The sequence below is a fragment of the Abrus precatorius genome, unplaced genomic scaffold (genome assembly GCF_003935025.1).
Source record: "Abrus precatorius isolate BTA unplaced genomic scaffold, Abrus_2018 Scaffold3, whole genome shotgun sequence".
Classification (NCBI taxonomy): Eukaryota; Viridiplantae; Streptophyta; class Magnoliopsida; order Fabales; family Fabaceae; genus Abrus; species Abrus precatorius.
In genome coordinates, this window is record NW_020874373.1 from 1,631,596 (window position 1) to 1,652,393 (window position 20,798).

At 30.9% G+C, this 20,798-nt stretch overlaps 1 protein-coding gene across 1 annotated transcript; it reads left to right on the plus strand.

Moving 5' to 3' along the window:
* Positions 1-11,510: 11,510 nt before the first annotated feature.
* On the plus strand, positions 11,511-19,657 carry LOC113861286 (ethylene-insensitive protein 2-like). The gene is made up of 8 exons (XM_027493999.1): positions 11,511-11,722; positions 12,224-12,998; positions 13,984-14,070; positions 14,208-14,318; positions 14,391-14,603; positions 15,737-15,922; positions 16,025-18,697; positions 19,062-19,657. Exons 2-8 carry the CDS (start codon positions 12,732-12,734, stop codon positions 19,434-19,436), a joined length of 3,912 nt encoding a protein of 1,303 aa, XP_027349800.1. The 5' UTR covers positions 11,511-11,722; positions 12,224-12,731; the 3' UTR covers positions 19,437-19,657.
* The last annotated feature ends 1,141 nt before the right edge of the window (positions 19,658-20,798 follow it).

Consider the following 20,798-nt stretch of genomic DNA (forward strand, 5'->3'; position numbering starts at 1 on the left):
TGTGAATTAGTATCAATTTAAATTTTTCAAAAACAAAAAACTTTTATTTTCTTAATAGATTTTCCTAAATTATTGATTAACATTTTCTTAATTTATTTTCTTAAAGTGCTGAACTAGCTATCTTATCCTGCAGGCATGAGATGCATATAAATTTGCCTGTCAATAGCATTATGCAATGATTGTTTAAAAGGTAACATGAAATCACATAATAGTACTACTTGTATAAAAGCCTCGCAAAATAGGAGAAGAAATTTGTTTAAAAGTACATTAATTAACCCCTCTAATATTGAGAAATTAAGCTTTACAAAATGGGACAAGAAATTTCAGATATTTGTTACCAACATATTTAATCAAACGGACCCCTTTATTATATAAATTATATCGCAAGTACTTGAAGTCTACCATTCCACAAGACTAATAAAACCATAAATTCAGTAGGTGCATCGAATCTGTCATATACTCTTTTTGGGGGGATTAATTAATCTGCCATATACATTTTAATTTGAGTCACGCATACGTAAAAAAGAATGTTAAGGGAATTACATAAACTGATGAAGAGTGATCATTCCGGAAGAAAAGACAAAAAGCCAAAGGGTGCATTTGAACATGGAATGCAGTTGACATGGCTTCCTTAAAGACTATCTGTCACCTATTTTAGAGACAACGTGACACTTAGACTGCATTCTCAGCACCGCCAAAGCTGCTTCGCGGAACTTTCTTTTTCTTTTTCCCTCGTTTTCTTGTATAATGTAAACATATTTGATATTTTTGCTAATGGATTTTCTATATTTTCACTAAGTTCAGTAATAAAATTATTGGTGTAAGGAGGCTGTGGGATAGGAATAACAGATGTGAAGTGAATTAATGCAAACAATACCATTTATTATGTAGTTCATTATTCGATATATTTAATTAGTTTTTTTTAACATGTATTATTAGACACATGAACAATATTAAAAGTGAAATCTTCTTACTAATATAATAAATTTTATGATATTTTATTATTTTTAATTAAGATTTATTATACATGCTCATTCATATGGTTAAACTCTACAACAAAATGCATACTACTATGATATCAAAGCATTAGTCCATGCTAGACATGATAGTAAATGAATGAGTTTAGCTCATCGATTATCCAAATGAATGTTTTAACTTTTCCTTTGGCATTTTGTTTAAGATAATATTTCAGTTTGGCTTAGCTTGCAAGACAGATTTCCAAGTGTATATGATGTTGGGGAGTTTAGAGTATCTAGGATGTACTTTGTCTCTTTCATACATGCACTCTCAAATCATTAGGTTTAATCTATTTATTCAAAACTTATGATTGTGGCAACTCGAATTTGCACAAGTCTGCATGACATATATTCATAGGAACTTGGATTCATTTAGCAAGGTTGATTGAATCACCGTAAATGAATGGATGGTCTTGCAGTATCCTGAACACATTAATTAATAATTCAAGAATATTGGCTTACATTTGTAGATTAATAACGGTTTGGCATGTACTCTTTACTGTTTTTTTTTTAATAAAAGAATAAATAACTATTTTATTAAAATTAATAAAAAATAATTATATATCACAAATTTATAATATACTTTAAAAGTATTATAATAAGTAGATATTTCTTGACTTTAATTTTATAATATATAAATAATTTAATACTTAAAATATTTTTAAACAAAATTTATGTTTTTGAAAAAATATGGGTAATTGTTTCTTATAAACATAATTGAAAAAATAATAGTTAAAAAGTTTAAAATAAAATATTATGTATCATTTTTTAATACCATAAATGTAGACACAAATATTAGACACGGGTAATGGATAGCTAAATCAAACTAATAATAAAAATTGCAATAATTTATAGAAGAATTGAAAAGTTTGCCTAAAAATAAAGTGGACAGTTAAAAAAGAATATAAATTAAAGGTAAAAGAAGGTTTTTTTTGTTTCTTTTTTGAATTACAAATGAATACCTTGGGATGTGAAAAATAAGTTTGTGATGGTTAGAAAAGAAGGAAGAAAAGGGTTTGTAGTATCCTCTGCTCTGCAAAGGCAACTTGGTTGAAGAATCTTTGGTTGAACTTTTGGGGATGTGAGTCAAAAGAATATGCTGATGATTCCCATGCATGCCTGTGCTGATTCCATTTACTTCTTGGTCGCCCAAACTTCCTGTCCCAACATACTCTTGGGACCCACATTACCCTTTTCTAATATTTTCATCATTTCAAAACTTTCATTCACATTTCTCTCTCACCCTCACTCAAAAACCAATTATCCATAAAATGTGTGTGTGCATAAGAAATACCCCAGGCAATGCAGCTTGGTATTTACACCTTACAAACTCACAGAACAAATCTTTAGATATATTAAAATAACAAGAAAGGTAATTAAATTATTTTAATGGCATTTTTTATTAATTTTATTAACATTAAATTTTAAAGATTTTAAGAATTTTAAAAATATTGAAAATATGTATTTGATTTTTATATTCCTGATGTAATACTATTTTATTTCTTAATAAAAATATAACCTTTAATTTTTAAATAATAGTCTCAAGCGTTAATATTACAATTTTAAAACTATGAAAATTAGATAAAAATGCTTTTTATGTCAAAGTTATTTATGTAAGTGAAGGGGACCCATTCCCAGGTACCGTGATCTTCTTGTTTTGGTCCATTTGAATGTATCGTGATAGATCCACAAACTTTGCAATATATGTTCTCTCTCGATGTCACAAAATGTTACAAAAAATATTTACCAAAAACAAGCCACAAAAAATAAAATAAGGTGCTCTACCAAATAAAAAGGCCTCGTTGGGTTGTCATGCAACGTAAAGAAGGTTTCATTGTTGGGCTGAACATTGGACTGAAAAGACATGAATCATAGGTTTGGATTAGCGTTGAATAGACTATATTCCGTGCACACACACGCACAACATATATACACACTGATACTTAGCTAATTACTAAGATGTAGGATTTTAGAATATGAAAGCCTTTTTTGTTCGCCAAAATTTGTAGTTAAAGTAACTTCAGCTAAGAGATTATCCTTTACCGTTGACATTTTGTTACAGTTCTAATGCTATTTGATTTTCAAATTATCATAATAGTTTATTTTTGAAAAATTATTGATCCGACAAGTCTTTACTTTAGAATTAAAAAATCTTAAATGTGACTTTTTTCTTTATATTTAAATTATGTAAAAAAAATAATATAATACGTGTTTAATATTTTAATTTTAACAGTTGTTATCTTAAACCTTTTTTTTTTCTTTTTGAGTAGATGTTATAATAGTGAATTATGACTTCTGTTACGTAATTTCCTTAAAACATTTCTTTTAACACAAAATGTATATCAGAGTTGTAATTTAATTAATTACATTTATAACTTCTATTTCTTAGATCTAAAATAAGATCCTAATTCTTAAATTATAAAAAAAAATATCACTAAAATTGTCAACACGAACTATTTTATATCTGTTCTCATGATTTAAAGTAAATAATAATCATTTTTCGGAGTCACGAATTTCAAAATAAACTTCCGTTTCTTATTTATAAGTTAACCTAAACTGATAAATTTTTAAAATTCTACCTTATAATAATGTTTTGAAAAATGAATTTCACTAAAATAGTGAAAAAAATGATTTTCCAAAGAGTTGTCGTATACTAAAATAAAGCAAGCAAATAATTGCATAATACTTCAATAATATCCCCTTTCTATTCTCTTCACATAACAACATCAATGCTTCAATGATTCACCAAAAAAAAATTGGCAGTGCTTCAATAATTAAGTTGACTTTCATCGAAGTCACTAGCCTCGTTGTAAAAATGTTCAAATATATTTTGAAAATGTAAAATTTGTATCCTAATCTTTTACTAAATTATTTGTTTTGAATTTTTAACTTTGTTTTTTTTATTCTGTTCAACTTTTAAACATAGATAAATAGGTCAACTTTTATTAATTATTATTTTTATTATTTATTCTTAATTATTGTTGTTATTATTTATATTTTCACAGTCATAACTAGCTGTTAAAATAGTTTATTTATCTAATTATTTTTATAATCCTTATTTTTTAAGTTCAAAAACTCACATAAAGTCTTCAAACCCTTATAAACAAATATTGTTCGATAAAAATTTACTAGACTTTGTAGTATTAGTAATAACATCTGACGATTCAGCATTATTTTCACATTTTCTAACAGTTTTCTCAGGCCTATTTCCAGCAGTATTTGGCCTTAAAGAAACTTTCTCAAACCTTTTGGTACCATCAAGGTCCCCAACTCCAGCCGCAGTAGTCGGTCTCGCATGATTCGACAACGAATTCTCTCACTCAAGTGAATAGGCCATGAGAATAATAAAAAAATATAAGGGTAAAAGAAGAAACAAGGCGTACCTTATGGTGTTGGAAGAAAGGAAACAACTTTTAAATAAGATGACAAGTGTATACCCCTCAGTTTAGAACAGAAAACGTAAAATAAAGACTGGTCCACCACGTATTTATAAAACATAAGGTTTCGGACAGATAAAGTGTCGCACCTTGTTCTACCTGTTATATCTTTTTCAAAGATAAACGGATATGATTAACTAACCTTTCATTTTATGAGCTCGAACTCCGAGAAAAAAATCATAAAAAAAAACTAAAACTCTAATTTGCCAAGACCCTCAATTCCAAAAAATTTTAAATATATATTCAGTCTCAATATCAATAAAAGGATTATGAGTACCTACTCGAAAAATACTAATTGAATATGGAAGCAGTGACCTCTACATCATTACTCACATGTAGAAAAAATGCATCACCAACAAAAGAACTGATGACAAGACTTAATAAGGCTTCAGTCATACCTTAGGCTTGAGGGCTAATGTACTAGATAGGACACCATTCAATCTTAAAGAGAAAAGAAGAAATTCAAATACCCCTTTGATTTTAACAGGATGAGTACCCTTTCAGTCAGATTAAAGAATAATTAAATTTATTAGGATAAGTAATTAAAACATTATTTACTTAATTGAATGGTCAAAATCAAGGTTAATTTACAAAGCCCATTAACCCACAAAAATACCTATAAATAAAAAGTAAAAGGCACAGGTAAATGATTGACTTTTGAATATTAAATAACATTTATTACCTAAACCGACACTTGACTTTATTATCGGAATACTTTTTGCAGTTATCCTCCTTCTACGATATGCAGAGAGAGACCTGTAATACAGATAAAAACTTCATCTTATCACATAATATAAGAGTATTATGAAGATTAGTGTATTTTTAGCAAGAATAAATATAATAAAATAAATTTTATTATTTTAATTAAAGTCATATTGTACATATAGTACGACGTAGATGATTAAATAAGGTATGTTATTTGATAATTAACGATGAGTATAAAAACCCATTTTAAAAAAATAAAGATACTACAGAATCTATATTAAAAAATAATGATATTGTCGAACAAAAGGACAGACAATACTCGCGAGCCATAGCATGCCGCTTGACTTCAAGTCCATGTTTATGTGAGTGGGGCATTGCCGCGGGTACGCAACTCCACAAATGAATTACTATCATTAATATGCATTTTTTTTAAAATAAAATATTAAACAGTACGTGCTATTTAAATATCACTTAAAAATTTTCAAATAAAATATATCATTAAAAAAGATAAAAGTACACTTATTTTCATGGATTTTAATGCATTTGAACGTAATTTATCTTTTAAGAAGTTTTTAAGCCTACCCAGTGCATTTTAAATAATTTTGTATAAAAAATATTTTATATATATATATATATATTATATCTCTAAAATTGGTAAGATTTAAAAATAATTTTAAAGCCAATAAAGCCACAAAAGGTGAATAAGTAGGGATGAAAGAAATGTAACAGAAGTCCCAAATCCTTGTAGAATGTTCACTCTTAAGAGAGTAATGTTTTCAACTATTCAGTAAAAATTATAGTTAATTATTACGTAAAAATAATTATTTGCTTTTTATATTTAAAAAAATTGTTTAATTGAGGTATTTTATTTTTATTTTTGTCTTAAATTAGCATTCTAATTTTTTAATTTTCGTTTCAAGTTATTATTTTTGTTATAATATTGTTAAATTTGATTGAAAACTATATTTTAAATCGAGTCTTCTTGATCTGTTTACTTTTCTATCAATACATCATGAAATGTAACAAAGTTTTAGAAAAAATATTACATGTCAGTAATAATTAAAAAAAATGTTTAATCATTGTCAAATTACACAGGTTTCATGATTAAAATAAAACGACTCTTCAAAATTTGACGTAATTTGATCTCTTATGTTGGATAATGAAATCGCACAAAAAATTAATATGTTAGTTGCAACTTAATGTTTATAAGAAGTCCTCGTTTAGTTTTAATAATCATCGAAAGAAAATAAAATGAGTGGTTAAAATCAATATTTGATAAAAATAAAATTTACTTTTTGTTAGGTAAATTCAATTTAGGTTTTAACAAGAAAAAGAGTAAATTCATAAAATTTTAATAGGATTTAAATAAAAAAACACTTTAAAAATATGTTAAAAAAATGAGTTAAAAGATCTGTTATTACCATTTTCATATATATATATATATATATAGCCAGGGCAAGGACCTTCTGTTTAAGCTATTCAAAAGGGTAATTTAAGAATGTCTCGAAAATAGTTTCATATTTTATTAACTTTACAAAAAAAGGCAAATTTTTTTTTTTATCAAGACTACTCGAAATAGTTTATTCAAACAATAAAAAATGATATTTTAAAAGATCATGCTTGAAAAAAATACTAAAAAAAATAAATGAAGAAAAGCAGAAATAAACATGCTCACGATTAATATTGTGCACCTTTTCATCGTCGGCATTTAATGAAAATAAATCATTAATATTTGAAACATGTGAATTTCACACACACGTGCAGATTTTGTAAGTTGGTCTAGGTAGTTTTGGATAAGATAAGATGCACTGAATCCAGTCACCAATTTAACAATGATGAAAATCCATTTTATTTTACTTTTTCTTAAATCACAGTTGATGAACTTTTCCGGCCACAAAACTCAGGGCCCCAAAATTTATATGAATCTAGGCCTAGTTAACAAAAATACGTACAAACTAGATTCTTGTCAGCATGGTGAACCTACTCACCCATGTGTTTAGGTATACACGGATCTCTGTTCACTCCTTACTTTCAGTGTCAATGAAATTTTCTAAATTAAGACGTCCTCGGCATATTTTATTATAAACTTTTAATATTTGTTTTGAATAATTGTTTTAGTGCGAATTAAGTTTTTTTTTTTTTTACATTAAATCAGTCACAAATATTTAATGCTGAGTGTGAGTAGATATATTAAGCTCTCCTACATTTAAGTTTATCAACCAAAAATATAACTCAAATTATTGATTTATAGTTGACAAGTGCGCTTATATATATATATGTATAGTTATAAAGCTAAGTGCAATGAACATCTTGGACATGTAGATCTTAAGCAATAATGCGAGGCACTAATGGCCAACAACGAGAGAGATTGGGGTCCATTGGTAAGTAAAATACCAAAATTAGAGCGCTAATTTACAAGAAAGGAGTGGTGAGTGAAGAAAAACAAGTCCAAGTCCAAGCATAAAGGTTCATTTAAAGGGCCATAACTACGATTAGTGTTTCTGTAACAGCTCAGTCGGCTGTAATTTATACTATTTTTTTAACGATAATTGATAAATATAGTAACGTTGTTTAATTACTTTTTCAATAGAATTTAATTAATTCAAATATACTGCGTTTTATTTGTGTGTATTGAGTTGACAGACCATTAATATTTTGTTTGGATGAAATAGAAATAAGTAAAAAGAAAATATGATGAGAAAATAATATATGAAAAATAAATACAAAAAATATGTTGTTTTGAATGATTAAAAATAAGAGATAAAACATTGAAGAAACTTTACTTTGTGGATGGACGAAAAAGAGAGTAGATAAAAAGTAATTTATATAACAAATATTTTATAATAATAATAATAATAATTTTATTTTAAAATATTTTACAAGTTATAATATTTTTTTATTTTTAAATATTTTTTAAATGTTTATATATTATTTTTAAAATTATTTTCAATAAAATATAAAAATATCACAACACGCGCTCTCTCTCTCTCTCTCTCTCTCTCTCTCTCTCTCTCTCTCTCTCTCTCTTACTTTTGCATTATTTTACAGATATTTTAATCATTGGAAGGGTGATTTTTTTATGTGAATCCACTTAATTTTTTTCTTTCTTTTCACAGAAGACAAAATATCTAAACGAAGTAAAATACTTTACCTACAAAATTATTCATTTTATATATATTTTTCAATGCTTCTCAGCATTGCGTAATGTGCGTTGATAAGCATAATTTTTTAAATAAATTAATAATATGTTATGATAGCTTATTGATTCAACACGTACACTATTATATACACTAAATTATACAACTTCGTACAACTGTTGATATATGTAAAATGTAATAATATTTAAAAAACACATATATTTATACAATAACCCACGCAAAACATTTAATGATAAATTAGATGGCTATGGCAAATAATGCCTACCTAAAAAATTATAAATGTAGAGAGGATGAGGTAAATGAACGAAAGCTCGGTTTGTTTTTCATTGATGAAATGTAGGACGAGTTTTAATATAGCACAAACTTGTATTATTTATTTAACTCTTGACAAATATTGAATTGCGATAATAACACGATAACATTAATATAGTTAATCATAATAATAGCACTTCTTTATTTTAAAAATAGAGTTAAAAATGCTTAAACTTTGAGTTTAGTCTATTTTTTAAATGTTAATATTTAAGACGCTCCAAAATGGGAATGAACATATTTGATTAATTAAAAGGGTAAATAAATAAAGGCCAGAACTGGGTGAGGGCGATCATGTGAGATGTGTCTTTTGAATTTAGATGCTGACACCGAAAGATACTAACTTTCCCACAAAGCTGCCTTTTGACAAGTGCCGTGCGCGCCAGCCATTAGGCCATAGTGCTCAAACTCTTCTGCTTCTATTCCTTCCCAAATCCCATTTTCATTCAATCTTTTTATCAACTAACATCAGTGCATGTTTAAATTAGTGGTAAAATTATATTATTTTAATAATTAATTATACAAATATATTTTATGCTTTAACATTCAAGTATTTAATACGAAATCATTTATATTATTGTTTAAAAAATGTTTTTATAATGAAAATTCAAAAACTTGTACCAATTAAATTTATATTTAAAATACTCAACTATTAAATATAAAATTAAAAAGATAGAGTTTGAATTTTATTTATCTTAAATAATTTTTTATTAAAATATTTTGAATTGATCCTCTCACAAATATCGAATCAGATTAAATAATATTTTTTACGTGATCAGAAAAAAATAACTGTTCTAAACACACTTTGAAATCATAGTTCCGATAATTAGTTTCACGTTTTAAACTTTAATTTACAAAGTGAAAGTTAAATTTTATTTATAATTAATATATTTGATAAATTATTGTTTAACTGCCTTTAAATATATTTTGGGATTTTGAATTATATTTCAAGTTAAAGTAAAGGGAAAAGTTTTTTTTTTTCTCTCAAAAGAACTATGGTTTGCAATTTTATCTATAATACTAAATTTTTTCTACTAAATTAATCATATGATATCTTTTATAAATTTAAAAAAAATTATTTAATTATTATTATTATTAATATTATTTGTTGACTTTCCACGTTTTCATATGCTGACACAATTCGAATAAATTGTCACATAGTGTTTTTTATTTTAAATTGTTTTAATTTCAGTAATGTAATTAATTTTTAAATTTTAATTTATCTCTCTCTCTCTCTCTCTCTATATATATATATATATATATATATATATATATATATATATCTTAATCTATATTGTTCTTTATCTTTTAATTTTTAATCATTAAGGTATTTTCTAAGTTTTAAAATGAGAAGGATTCAAAAATACATTTTTAAAATTATAAAAATATTTTTTATTGTATATATGAATAAATAAATTTCAAATGGAAGCAAATTTAAAAACATACCTATATAACATTCATTACATGTTTTTAAAAATATGATATTTTTTAATTTTTTTCATTATAAAAAATGAAAAGCTAGTAAAAGTAATAAATAAACAAAATTTAGTAAATATTAAATAAAAACAGCGTGGTAACTTTTATAAAGAAGTGTTTATACTATGTGTAAATAAATTACGGTTAAAATATTAAATTAAACAAATATATATATTTTTTACTTTACATACACGTACGTCATATAAACACAAATGTTTAAAATATTTAATTAAAGATACATTTTTTATTAGTGCAATTAAAATATTTCATAGACATGAGTCGCTTTTAATTTGAGTAAATATAGTTTCATTAAATTTTCACCGAATTTTTCCAAACGCCACAATTGACAATTAAATAGATTCCAAAAAATATATTATATTGACGAGATAAAGTCCCCAGACTATTTCACATTCAATCACTATCATCATCATTTTTCTTTTATTTTTTGAAAACTCACTTTTCAGCCCTTTTGATAAGAACGAATTGCATAGCATTCAATGACATCTTATCTCCATTCAGTATTTTATTTTATTAGTTATGATATTCACATATCAATGTATAATGCAGTTGACACATAAGCTTTTTTAATGGTAGAATTCCAGCTAGGTCCTCTTCTCCTATCCTCACTTTCCCACTTCCATCCCTTTTTCACCAAATTTCAAACTTCTCTCAATGCACTTCCTTTCCCTCGTGTCCCCCCTTCATCTGGTTATTCTTAAGTCAAACAAGAACAACCTCAAAGAAGCATTTCTTGCTGACTATAATCACTTATAAGTTCTAATTAATTAAATTCTATGTTATCACTGTTCTTCAGCTAACGAAATCTTACTTCAATTAACTACTTGCTTATTTGCTGTATTCACACAACTTTATTAAATGAAAATTTCACATAAAAATAACTCAAATTGACCATGACTAGGTTGAGTTCCCTTCCTGGCATTATAACCACCATTTTGACAGTAGTACCTTTTCATTACATTTGCTCTATTTAAGTCATCAAGATCAATACCCAAAGACTACATAAATAACACAATCGTTAAAATATGTATTTTCAGCAAAACCCGGCATAAAAAAACTACTCTCAAATTATGTTGCTTTTATTAGTGAAATAAGAATTTCATTCAAGTATAAATACAGATTTGGCAATTTCAAATTAGTAAGAACGTAGTTAAATATTTTTAGACCTTCCCTAGATTTGCCTTTGCCTCAACATACACTATCTCCTCACTGTTCCTTTGAGAGAATGGGGAAAAAAAATGGACAAGGGTATATAATTTTTAGCTACAAATGAAAATTTAAGACAAAAAAAGAAAGGAAAAAGGAAAACGTTAACTGTCTTTTTATAGTTACTAACCTCCTTTTGAATACAAACACTTCCTCTCTCTTCGTCTTGAAACCCCACCCATAATTTTTTCTTTTTAACTTTCTGTGTTTACTTTCCCAGAACTCTGTTTCTCGCTCTTCATAGGTACAAAATATAATTTTAATATATAAAATATTTAATATTATTTATCTGTGTGTATGGTCCCGCCCGTGGGGTTAATCGGAGTGTGTGAGATCTACTTCGCAGGAGTGAATAGAAGAAAGGGATAGAGGGAGTGGCAGGTGAAGAAGAGAGAAGGTAAAGATTTCAGAACCCTAACTGTACGGTTATCCCTGTCATCATCGTCCTTGAAATTCGTGCAAATGTTCCTTTCTTCTTCGCCTGCATCAGATCCACGCCAATGTTTTCATTGCCTCTGTTATCTCTTACTCCATCTTTTCCACTGTATGGTTAAGGGTTTTACCTCTCTGCAACTCCGTTTTCTTCTCCTTCTGTTTTGGAATTTCGGAGCTGAGTTCTGTTGCTTCCGTGATTGTCTGCGAGGAATTAATTTTTGTTTTAGCTCACGGATGCTGCAATAGTGTTGCTTGGGATTGTTTAGTGTGGACTTTACTGTGTGCTTTTTTGCCCTTTTTGCGGAAATTTTCATGTTGTTTTGTTTTGTGTGCTATTTGTCACCACTTTCGAGGCTTCGAAGTTATGGAGATGTCTTAAATGATTGAAAAGTTTTCTGCTATTTTCTTGTTCTGTTTTTATTGTGGCGCTAAAGTTGTTACATTGATAAATTTGATGATGCAGGATTCGGGAAGTCCGTGGAGGAAGTGTTGAAGTGATTGGATTTGTTTGTGATCCCTTTTTTGGATTATAATTGAGAACCGTGGTGGCTCTTTATCAAGTTTACAATCAATTGGATTGATTTTCAGTCATGTTGTGGAGATGAGTGAAACTGTTAGTAGGGGTGTTGTAAAAAGATTTTGTGATGGTATACAGGTTTACCTGATTGAAAATGTCAGATTTGTATCTGATGATCACAGTTGATGGTTGAATGCTATCGGCTGGGTGCTGACATACACGGATATGCTATATGTTAAATATTTTGCAAGTTGCAGGTCCTTTTATCAACTTAAGTTTAATTTGAAGCTGCTAACGTGTCAATGCTTGACATGTATAATAAATAGAATCCTTTTATAGAAATATTAGTTAATTTGCAGTAATCCAATTATCTATGAGTCATTGAGAGTTTTGGCTGCGTCAAAGTGTTTGTCCTGAGTATCATATTGTTTTCGTAAGCCTAATTGCTGGTGGTATGGAGTCAAAGAGTAAAATGGAAGCAGAGACATTAAGTGCTAACCACCCGCCTAGCTTTCTTCATCGGTCCCTTCCTGCTGTTGTACCGATGCTTTTGATTTCAATTGGATATGTTGACCCTGGAAAGTGGATAGCAGTTGTTGAAGGTGGTGCACGGTTTGGGTTTGATCTGATGGCTTTCATGCTTATTTTCAATTTTGCTGCTGCCTTCTGTCAGTACATATCTGCAAAGATTGGTGTAATTACAGGAAAAAACCTTGCTCAGGTATTTTGTCTTCCCCTTCAGGGATTTATACAATTATACTGTTGAGGTAGTAAGATTGCAATATTTGAAAAGCTTCTGCAATTAGGAATGATGATTTGAAGATATCACTTATCAAGAGGAAATGAACTCAAAAGAAAGTTACTTTGTCTGTGTGTGTGAGTCATTCAAGATAATATAATCTTCATCTATTTCCTTTTCAAACGGTAATCTCACATTTTGCAAAATCCTTCAAAATTTATCAAATTTTCTCATAATTTCTAGCTTTTAAACTTTAAAATTATTTCATATCTCTAATCCACCATAAATGGGACTATTTGGATAGAAAATAATGATTTAAGGGTTTTAACTTCAGTAAAACAAATTGATGACAAGACCAAATTTACCTAATTTTAGAAGTGAAGGAACAAAAGAAAAAAAATTGGGTGACCAAAATCCCACTTAGTCCTAAACTAGAGGGACTAGAAATGTGACTAAGCCTTTATAAAAATACAATGATGGTCAATGTTGTCCTTTATACCGCCTTTTTGGGCATGTCTTGGACGTTGGAAGTGTGGAGATTACATTTACTTATCGATAGTATTTGTGTTTTCAATATTAAAATAATTATGTATAAGGAACAAGTTAATCCATTCCCTCCCCCCATCCCCTCTTTTTTCCTTATTAATCTTCAATCCATCATTCTACTATATTCATGAAACTGACAGAGAGAAAAACCCAGAGAGGCATAATATTTTTCTAAAACTATTGAAATTAGTCCAATTGTGGCTGTGCTAAGCCAGGTTGGGTGTAATGTCTTTGATCTGTTTGTTGAGTTGATTAGTGAGTTTGTAGTTGGTTTCTGTCTTGTTCTGTATTTCTACCTCGAACTTGTGCAGACTCAAGCTCACACATGCTACTAACATAAGCAAGCTCGAATAAGACTTTTTGCATATACTTAATTCGTGTACATTGCTTATTGACTAACATCATTTTTCTTTCTCCAAAGGTTTGCAGTAATGAGTATGATACATGGACATGCATGCTCCTTGGAATTCAAACAGAACTTTCAGTGATAATGCTTGACCTTAACATGGTAATATTCTTACTCTTGATTAACCTTGAAGATTTGGTTTGCTCTTCAGCAATGAATTTGATTGACACATTTTCCTCTGTTATATTCATGATCAAACTTGTTTTGACTTGAAACTATGATTGTACCTGTTTTGCAAGATCTTGGGCATGGCACAAGGATTAAATCTTATTTTTGGGTGGGACTTGTTCACTTGTGTCTTTTTAACTGCCATCGGTGCTGTTTTTCATATACTTCTTGCTGTCCTGCTTGTAAGTATCATTCTTTGTGTATTCATCTACCTCTGTTGAACAATACTATACTTATCATATTGCTTTGACTAGGACTTTGAAAAGGCAAAAATTCTTGGCCAGTTTGTGGCATGCTTTGTATTGCTTTCTTTTATACTTGGACTACTCATCAATCAACAAGAAATTCCATTTTCCATGAATGGAATACTAACAAGATTGAGTGGTGAGAGTGCATTTGTGCTAATGAGTCTTCTCGGAGCAAATCTTGTGCCTCACAACTTTTACCTTCATTCCTCTATTGTGCAGGTATTATTTTCTCTCATTCTCAATTTTCCTCTGTGTATATGTAATATGAATGTATGCATCCTTGACATGCTGCCTAGAAAATATATTTAATGTGCTTGTGGGATAGATTTGCACCTCATGTGTTGCTTGTTTATGAAATGAAACCTCTGCCTCTTGCAATATGGTAGTAGACTTGCATGGACAGTTGCCTTGCTGCTGGAGCTTTATTATCTTTAATAAATCTTATGCTCCAGTTAACAATGGCTTTGAGCAGTAATGCCCTTTAATTTCCTCTTTTTTCTAGAAAATGCTATACTTATAAAATATTCATGATTCTTATTTTGTTTTGTGTACCTGTGTCAAAAACCTTTTATTGGGAGTCTTGGAAGTTGGATGAATGACAGACATGAAGTGGGAATTGTTTTAAAATGGGATATTTTTGTTTTGGGGGGGGGGGGGATGTATCATTCACTAATACGCTAATATAATTGTTACTTGATAGTTGATAGTTTATCTTTGATAATATGGTTGGCTAGTGCCTTTGCCACATTCAATCTATGTTATTTGCATGGGAGCCTGTACACTTTAGTTGGTTTTCAATAGATATTCTATATTTTGATCTATGCTTTCCATTTATCTTACTAGGATGTCTTTGATGAGGGATGGTATAAAATGAACTTATTACATTAAATGGAAAGAAAAAGGTGTGCTACTAATTCTCAAAATGAACCTTTAAAATGATATTGCTTATGCATACAGAGAATTTACTTATAGTTCCTCAGTTTGTTATAAGTTTTAAGCAAGAGGATAGTTAGGAATACACTCTAAGTTATTAGCCAAAATTTATTTAAAACTACAAAATTATGATTGAAACTCACATTTTTTATGATTTCCAACAAATTTTAACCAATAATAAAGGGTGTGTTTGAAAGAGTGTGTTGCTTGCATTATCCTTAAAGCAATAGACTAACCTACTGATAAAAGTAGAGCTTTCTTAATATTGTATTTACAATTTTTGGTTTGTCTCTGATCGTTACTTCTCATACACACCTTTCATCATTTGTACTCCTAGGTGAAAAGGACTGCATGTTCTCTTACATATTCGGTGCAGCTTTGAGTTTTGTCAATCTGAAACTTCATTTTCTTTTTTGCAGTGGCATCAGGGGCCAACAAGCACTTCTAAGAATGCATTGTGTCATAACCATTTTTTGGCCATATTATGTGTTTTCAGTGGTCTTTATTTGGTAAATAATATGCTGATGACTGCATCAGCAAATGAGTTCTACAGTACAGGTCCTGTTCTACTTACTTTTCAGGATGCATTGTCACCAATGGAACAGGTCTCCTTTCCTCTATAATTGATTTACCTCAGAATACTTACAGCATCCTATCTGTCGTGCACTGAAGTCTGAACAAATATAATCCTAAGATTCTTATTGCAGGTATTGCGGAACCCAATAGCTCTGCTTGGTTTTTTGCTCATTTTGTTTCTCGCAAATCAAACCACGGCATTTACTTGGAGTTTAGGTGGAGAAGTGATAGTGCATGGTTTCTTAAAATTGGATATTCCAGGTTGGCTACATTATGCTACAATTAGAGTTATTGCTGTTTTGCCTGCCCTTTATTGTGTATGGAGTTCAGGAGCTGAAGGGATGTATCAGCTACTTATATTCACTCAAGTTTTGGTAGCTCTCCAACTTCCATCTTCTGTGATCCCTCTTTTTAGAGTTGCTACATCTAGATCAATAATGGGTGTGCACAAGCTTTCCCAGTTTCTGGAACTTTTGGCATTGGTCACATTTATTGGGATGCTTGGCTTGAACATTGTCTTTGTGGTGGAAATGATATTTGGCAATAGTGATTGGGTGGGTGATTTGAGATGGAATGTGAGGAGTGGTGTGTCTCTCTCATATTTAGTTCTTCTTACTACTGCTTTTATGTCATTATGTTTGATGCTTTGGTTAGCTGCTACACCTTTAAAATCTGCAAGTGTCCAAGTAGGTGCTCAGGCATGGAACTGGGATGTGCCAGAGACTGTGCCAAATCCAACAGCTGATGGTGAGAAATCATATTTAACTGAAACAAGGTGTCGTGAAGATTCATTGGTGCTGGTGGAGCAACCAGAACCAGCTCTAGCAAGGACCTCTGAATACTCAGATGTGTCGCTTCCAAGTTTTTGTCCTAATCTACCTGAAACTATAATGGAACCCGATCCCCTTGTGAATGATGTCAGGGGGAATCATTCTATTACATCATCAGCTTCCACATCAGAGTCAGAGGCAGTATCAACTGTAGTCAGTGAGATTTCTGATTCTCGATTGGAATACACCAAAACTATAAAAATGGAAACAAGTACCCCAATTGAGCGAACTATGGAAGTTGAAGAAGATTCAAATGCTGAAAGGGATGATGATGATGGAGATTCATGGGAAACTGAAGAACCTTCCCGGGTGGTATCAGCAAGTGTCCCATCTTCAACATCAGATGGCCCTGCATCATTCAGGAGTCTCAGTGGGAAGAGTGATGAAGGTGGGAATAGCTGTGGAAGTCTTTCAAGGATAGAAGGCTTAGGTCGTGCAGCAAGGCGTCAGCTAGCTGCTTTTCTTGATGAATTCTGGGGACAACTTTATGATTTCCATGGGCAAGTAACCCAGGAGGCTAAGGCTAAAAAAATTGATCTTTTGCTGGGACTGGGTGTAGATTCAAGACTCACCAGTACCTTGCAGAAAGTGGATGCAAGTGGAAAGGACTATTCCGAGTACTTATTACCTGTGGGAGGTAGAACTTCTGACATTTTGGGGAACTCTCCATATGACTCTTCCAAGCAGCCTAGGATGCAAAGTACTTCAGAGTCTTCATATGGTCTTCAAAGGAGTTCTTCCTCAATGCGGGCATATCCCATCCAATTATCGGATGCATATGCACGGATCTCTAGCCACAATCCTTTTGATTCTAGTGAGAGGCGTTATTACAGTGTGCGCAATCTACATTCATCCGAAGCTTGGGATCATCAGCCAGCTACCGTACATGGTTATCAGGCTGCATCCTATCGTAGCCGTGTTGGTAAAGACAGAAATTCTGATAACATAAATGGTTCAGTGGACTTGTTGCTGAAATCCCCTTCCATAGGTAATACAAACTACAGGGATTCACTTGCATATGCTTTGGGGAAAAGGCTGCATAGTGGTTCAGGTGTAGGCCAACCCCCAGGGTTCCAAAATGTAACTGTCTCTAGAAATTGCCAATTGCAATCGGAGAGATCCTATTATGATTTTTGCTCCTCTGGACCTGCAGATAATACAGTCAATTCAGTTAATTCGAAGAAGTACCACAGCTTGCCAGACATTTCAGGAATCCCTAACCGGGCTGGTTATGTCTCTGATAAAAATGTTCCATGGGATGGTTCTGCTGGATATGGGACTTTTGCTGGTATGACGGGTTATGACCAGTCATTATATTCGAATTCTGGATCAAGAACAGGGACTCATTTGGCCTTTGATGAACTCTCTCCATCAAAAGTTTACACAGAGGCACTCTCTTCACAGTTGAGTTCTGGTTTTGATGCTGGATCCCTCTGGTCTAGACAGCCTTTTGAGCAGTTTGGTTTACCTGATAAGATACAAAATGTTGCAATGGAAAGTGTCAGAAGTAGGCCTAATGCAATTGTTCAAGAAACTACTTCATTTGTAGATATAGAGGGGAAACTTCTTCAGTCTGTTAGGGTTTGCATTGTGAAGCTCTTAAAACTGGAAGGGTCTGATGGGTTGTTTAGACAGAACGGTGGAGCTGATGAGGATCTGATTGATCGTGTAGCTGTGAGGGAGAAGTTTGTTTATGAAATTGAAACTAGGGAAATGAATCAGGTCATTCACATGGGCGAAGCTCATTATTTTCCTTCTGATAGGAAATCTGGTTCTTCAATGAAGAATAACGAGGCAAGTTCCTCAGGTTTTTCAGTGTCCTCGGTTCCTAATTGCGGGGAGGGATGTATATGGAGATCAGACTTAATAATAAGCTTTGGGGTGTGGTGTATCCATCGTATTCTTAACCTCTCACTTGTGGAAAGCCGGCCAGAGCTTTGGGGGAAATACACGTATGTGCTCAATCGCCTCCAGGTAAATTGTCTCGGTTGTTTGCTTTCAAGTAATCAAAATATTTACATTTCTGCTGCTGCCTCATTTACATTTAGAAGTGGATGCCAATCGTGGGAATACTGCCTGTTTCATGTGTCGAGAAAAGAAAAAATATAGCTTATACACTTAGGCGTATTCCATTGCTCATGGCCAAAAAAAGTGGTACCCTATCGAACAATATAATATGGGTGTTTGTTTCATGTTCTTCTAACAATGATACTGCCAGCCCACAATATAATCTAGGTGTTTGTTTTTTTCTTTTATGTCTTCTCTTGCACCTTCAGTTTTCTCCGGAACATATGGCCTTTTTTGTTTTTTATTCCACTTTGTTTTGCTTTATTAGCAGGGCATCATTGATCCGGCTTTTTTCAAGCCTCGTAGCCCCTTGGCCCCATGCTTTTGTCTTCAAGTGCCAATGACGCATCAGAAGTTAAGCCCCCATCTTTACAATGGGATGCTACCCCCAACTGCACAATCGGGCCGGGGCAAATGCACAACTGCATCAACGTTGCTTGAACTTATCAAGGATGTGGAACTTGCCGTCTCTAGCAGGAAAGGACGTACCGGAACTGCAGCTGGTGATGTGGCTTTCCCAGAGGGAAAGAAAAATTTGGCGTCTGTTCTCAAACGGTATAAGCGGAGGTTATCCAACAAGTCCGTTGGCACTCACGACGGGATCGGTTCACGCAAGATCCCCTCGTTAGCACTATACAACCAATAGCATTTTGCATTAACAAAATCAGTGTTCCTTGGGCTGTTAAGTAGTTTACTTTCTGAAGCAGCTCATACTCTAGCCGTGTCTCTCCATGTATCAAATTCCTTGCTGACCTTGTAGCAGATTTTATCATGAATGATACACATAGGGCAACAAATACTAAGTTCAGCAAAATCAAAACGAAAATGGTTAGATGAAAATTTAGCTATACATTTTTGTTTTTCGTTAACACTGCTTTCGATTCTATTTATTTATAAGAAATAAATACTTAATTTATCAATATCGATAAAAATTAGTTATATGTATCATAAATTTATATTATATTTTAAAAATATTCATAATATTAAATGGTTAAATTGGTTTATTGTATCTTAAATGAATGTATTCACTCTTATAAGTAAATCATGATCATTTTGTTAAAATAAACATTACATTAATAAGGATATAAAAAGAATATTTAATAATTAAAGCATTTAAAATATATATTTTTATATTTATAATTAAAAATATTGATAGTTATTTCTTGTAAATAGGTTTAGAGATAGTGATTAAAGAGGCATAGAAGTTTTGAATAAAATTTTTTTGAAAAAGAATTATTTTATTACAACATAAGGAAGTTTTTTTAAGGTAAGATTAATTATGTATATCAAATGACGTTTTAAAGTTATATTTCTATCTTTTTAATGATTTTCTTATGTTTTTTTAAAGATCTTATAACTTCAAATGAGATGCATTACGCTTGATTTGGTTAGGAAAAAAAGGAATGAAAATTTTAAATAAAAAATAAATGAATGAACACATCAAATCCTAATTCAAAGTGTGACAAACCCTTTTTTTTTTTTAACATTCTATAAATACTCTATATCATTGTATAGTATTAATGTGAAACCTATTTTATAAGCCCCTCTAAATTTTACTCTATGGATTTCTTTTAAAATCTTTAAAATAATATTTTAAAAAATGGTTGGCTAAAATTTAGGGAACTATTAGCTTCAGCATAATATAAAAGCTATAATTGCATAAAATTTATTGAAATCTATTAACTAATATAATATCAGTGACCTAGTAAATAACAAGGATTTTTAAACATAATCGATTGAGTGCACTGTAAATTGACCCATTATTTGGTATAAATCACTCAACCTTGTATTTGTATCTATGCCTTAATCAATCATCGTCCAAATTGGGGGTATCAGGTAACAAATGCATTCAAGCAGAGAGAGATTTAGTTCACACACTCTAAAGTGTCCAACCAGGTGATGACACGTGGCACAAGAAACGGGGTTGCAAGCTTCTATCTTACGACTTACGTTCCGCCAGCTTCATTCCCGTGTTCAGATCGCATCTTCTCTTCTTCTTCCTTTCGAT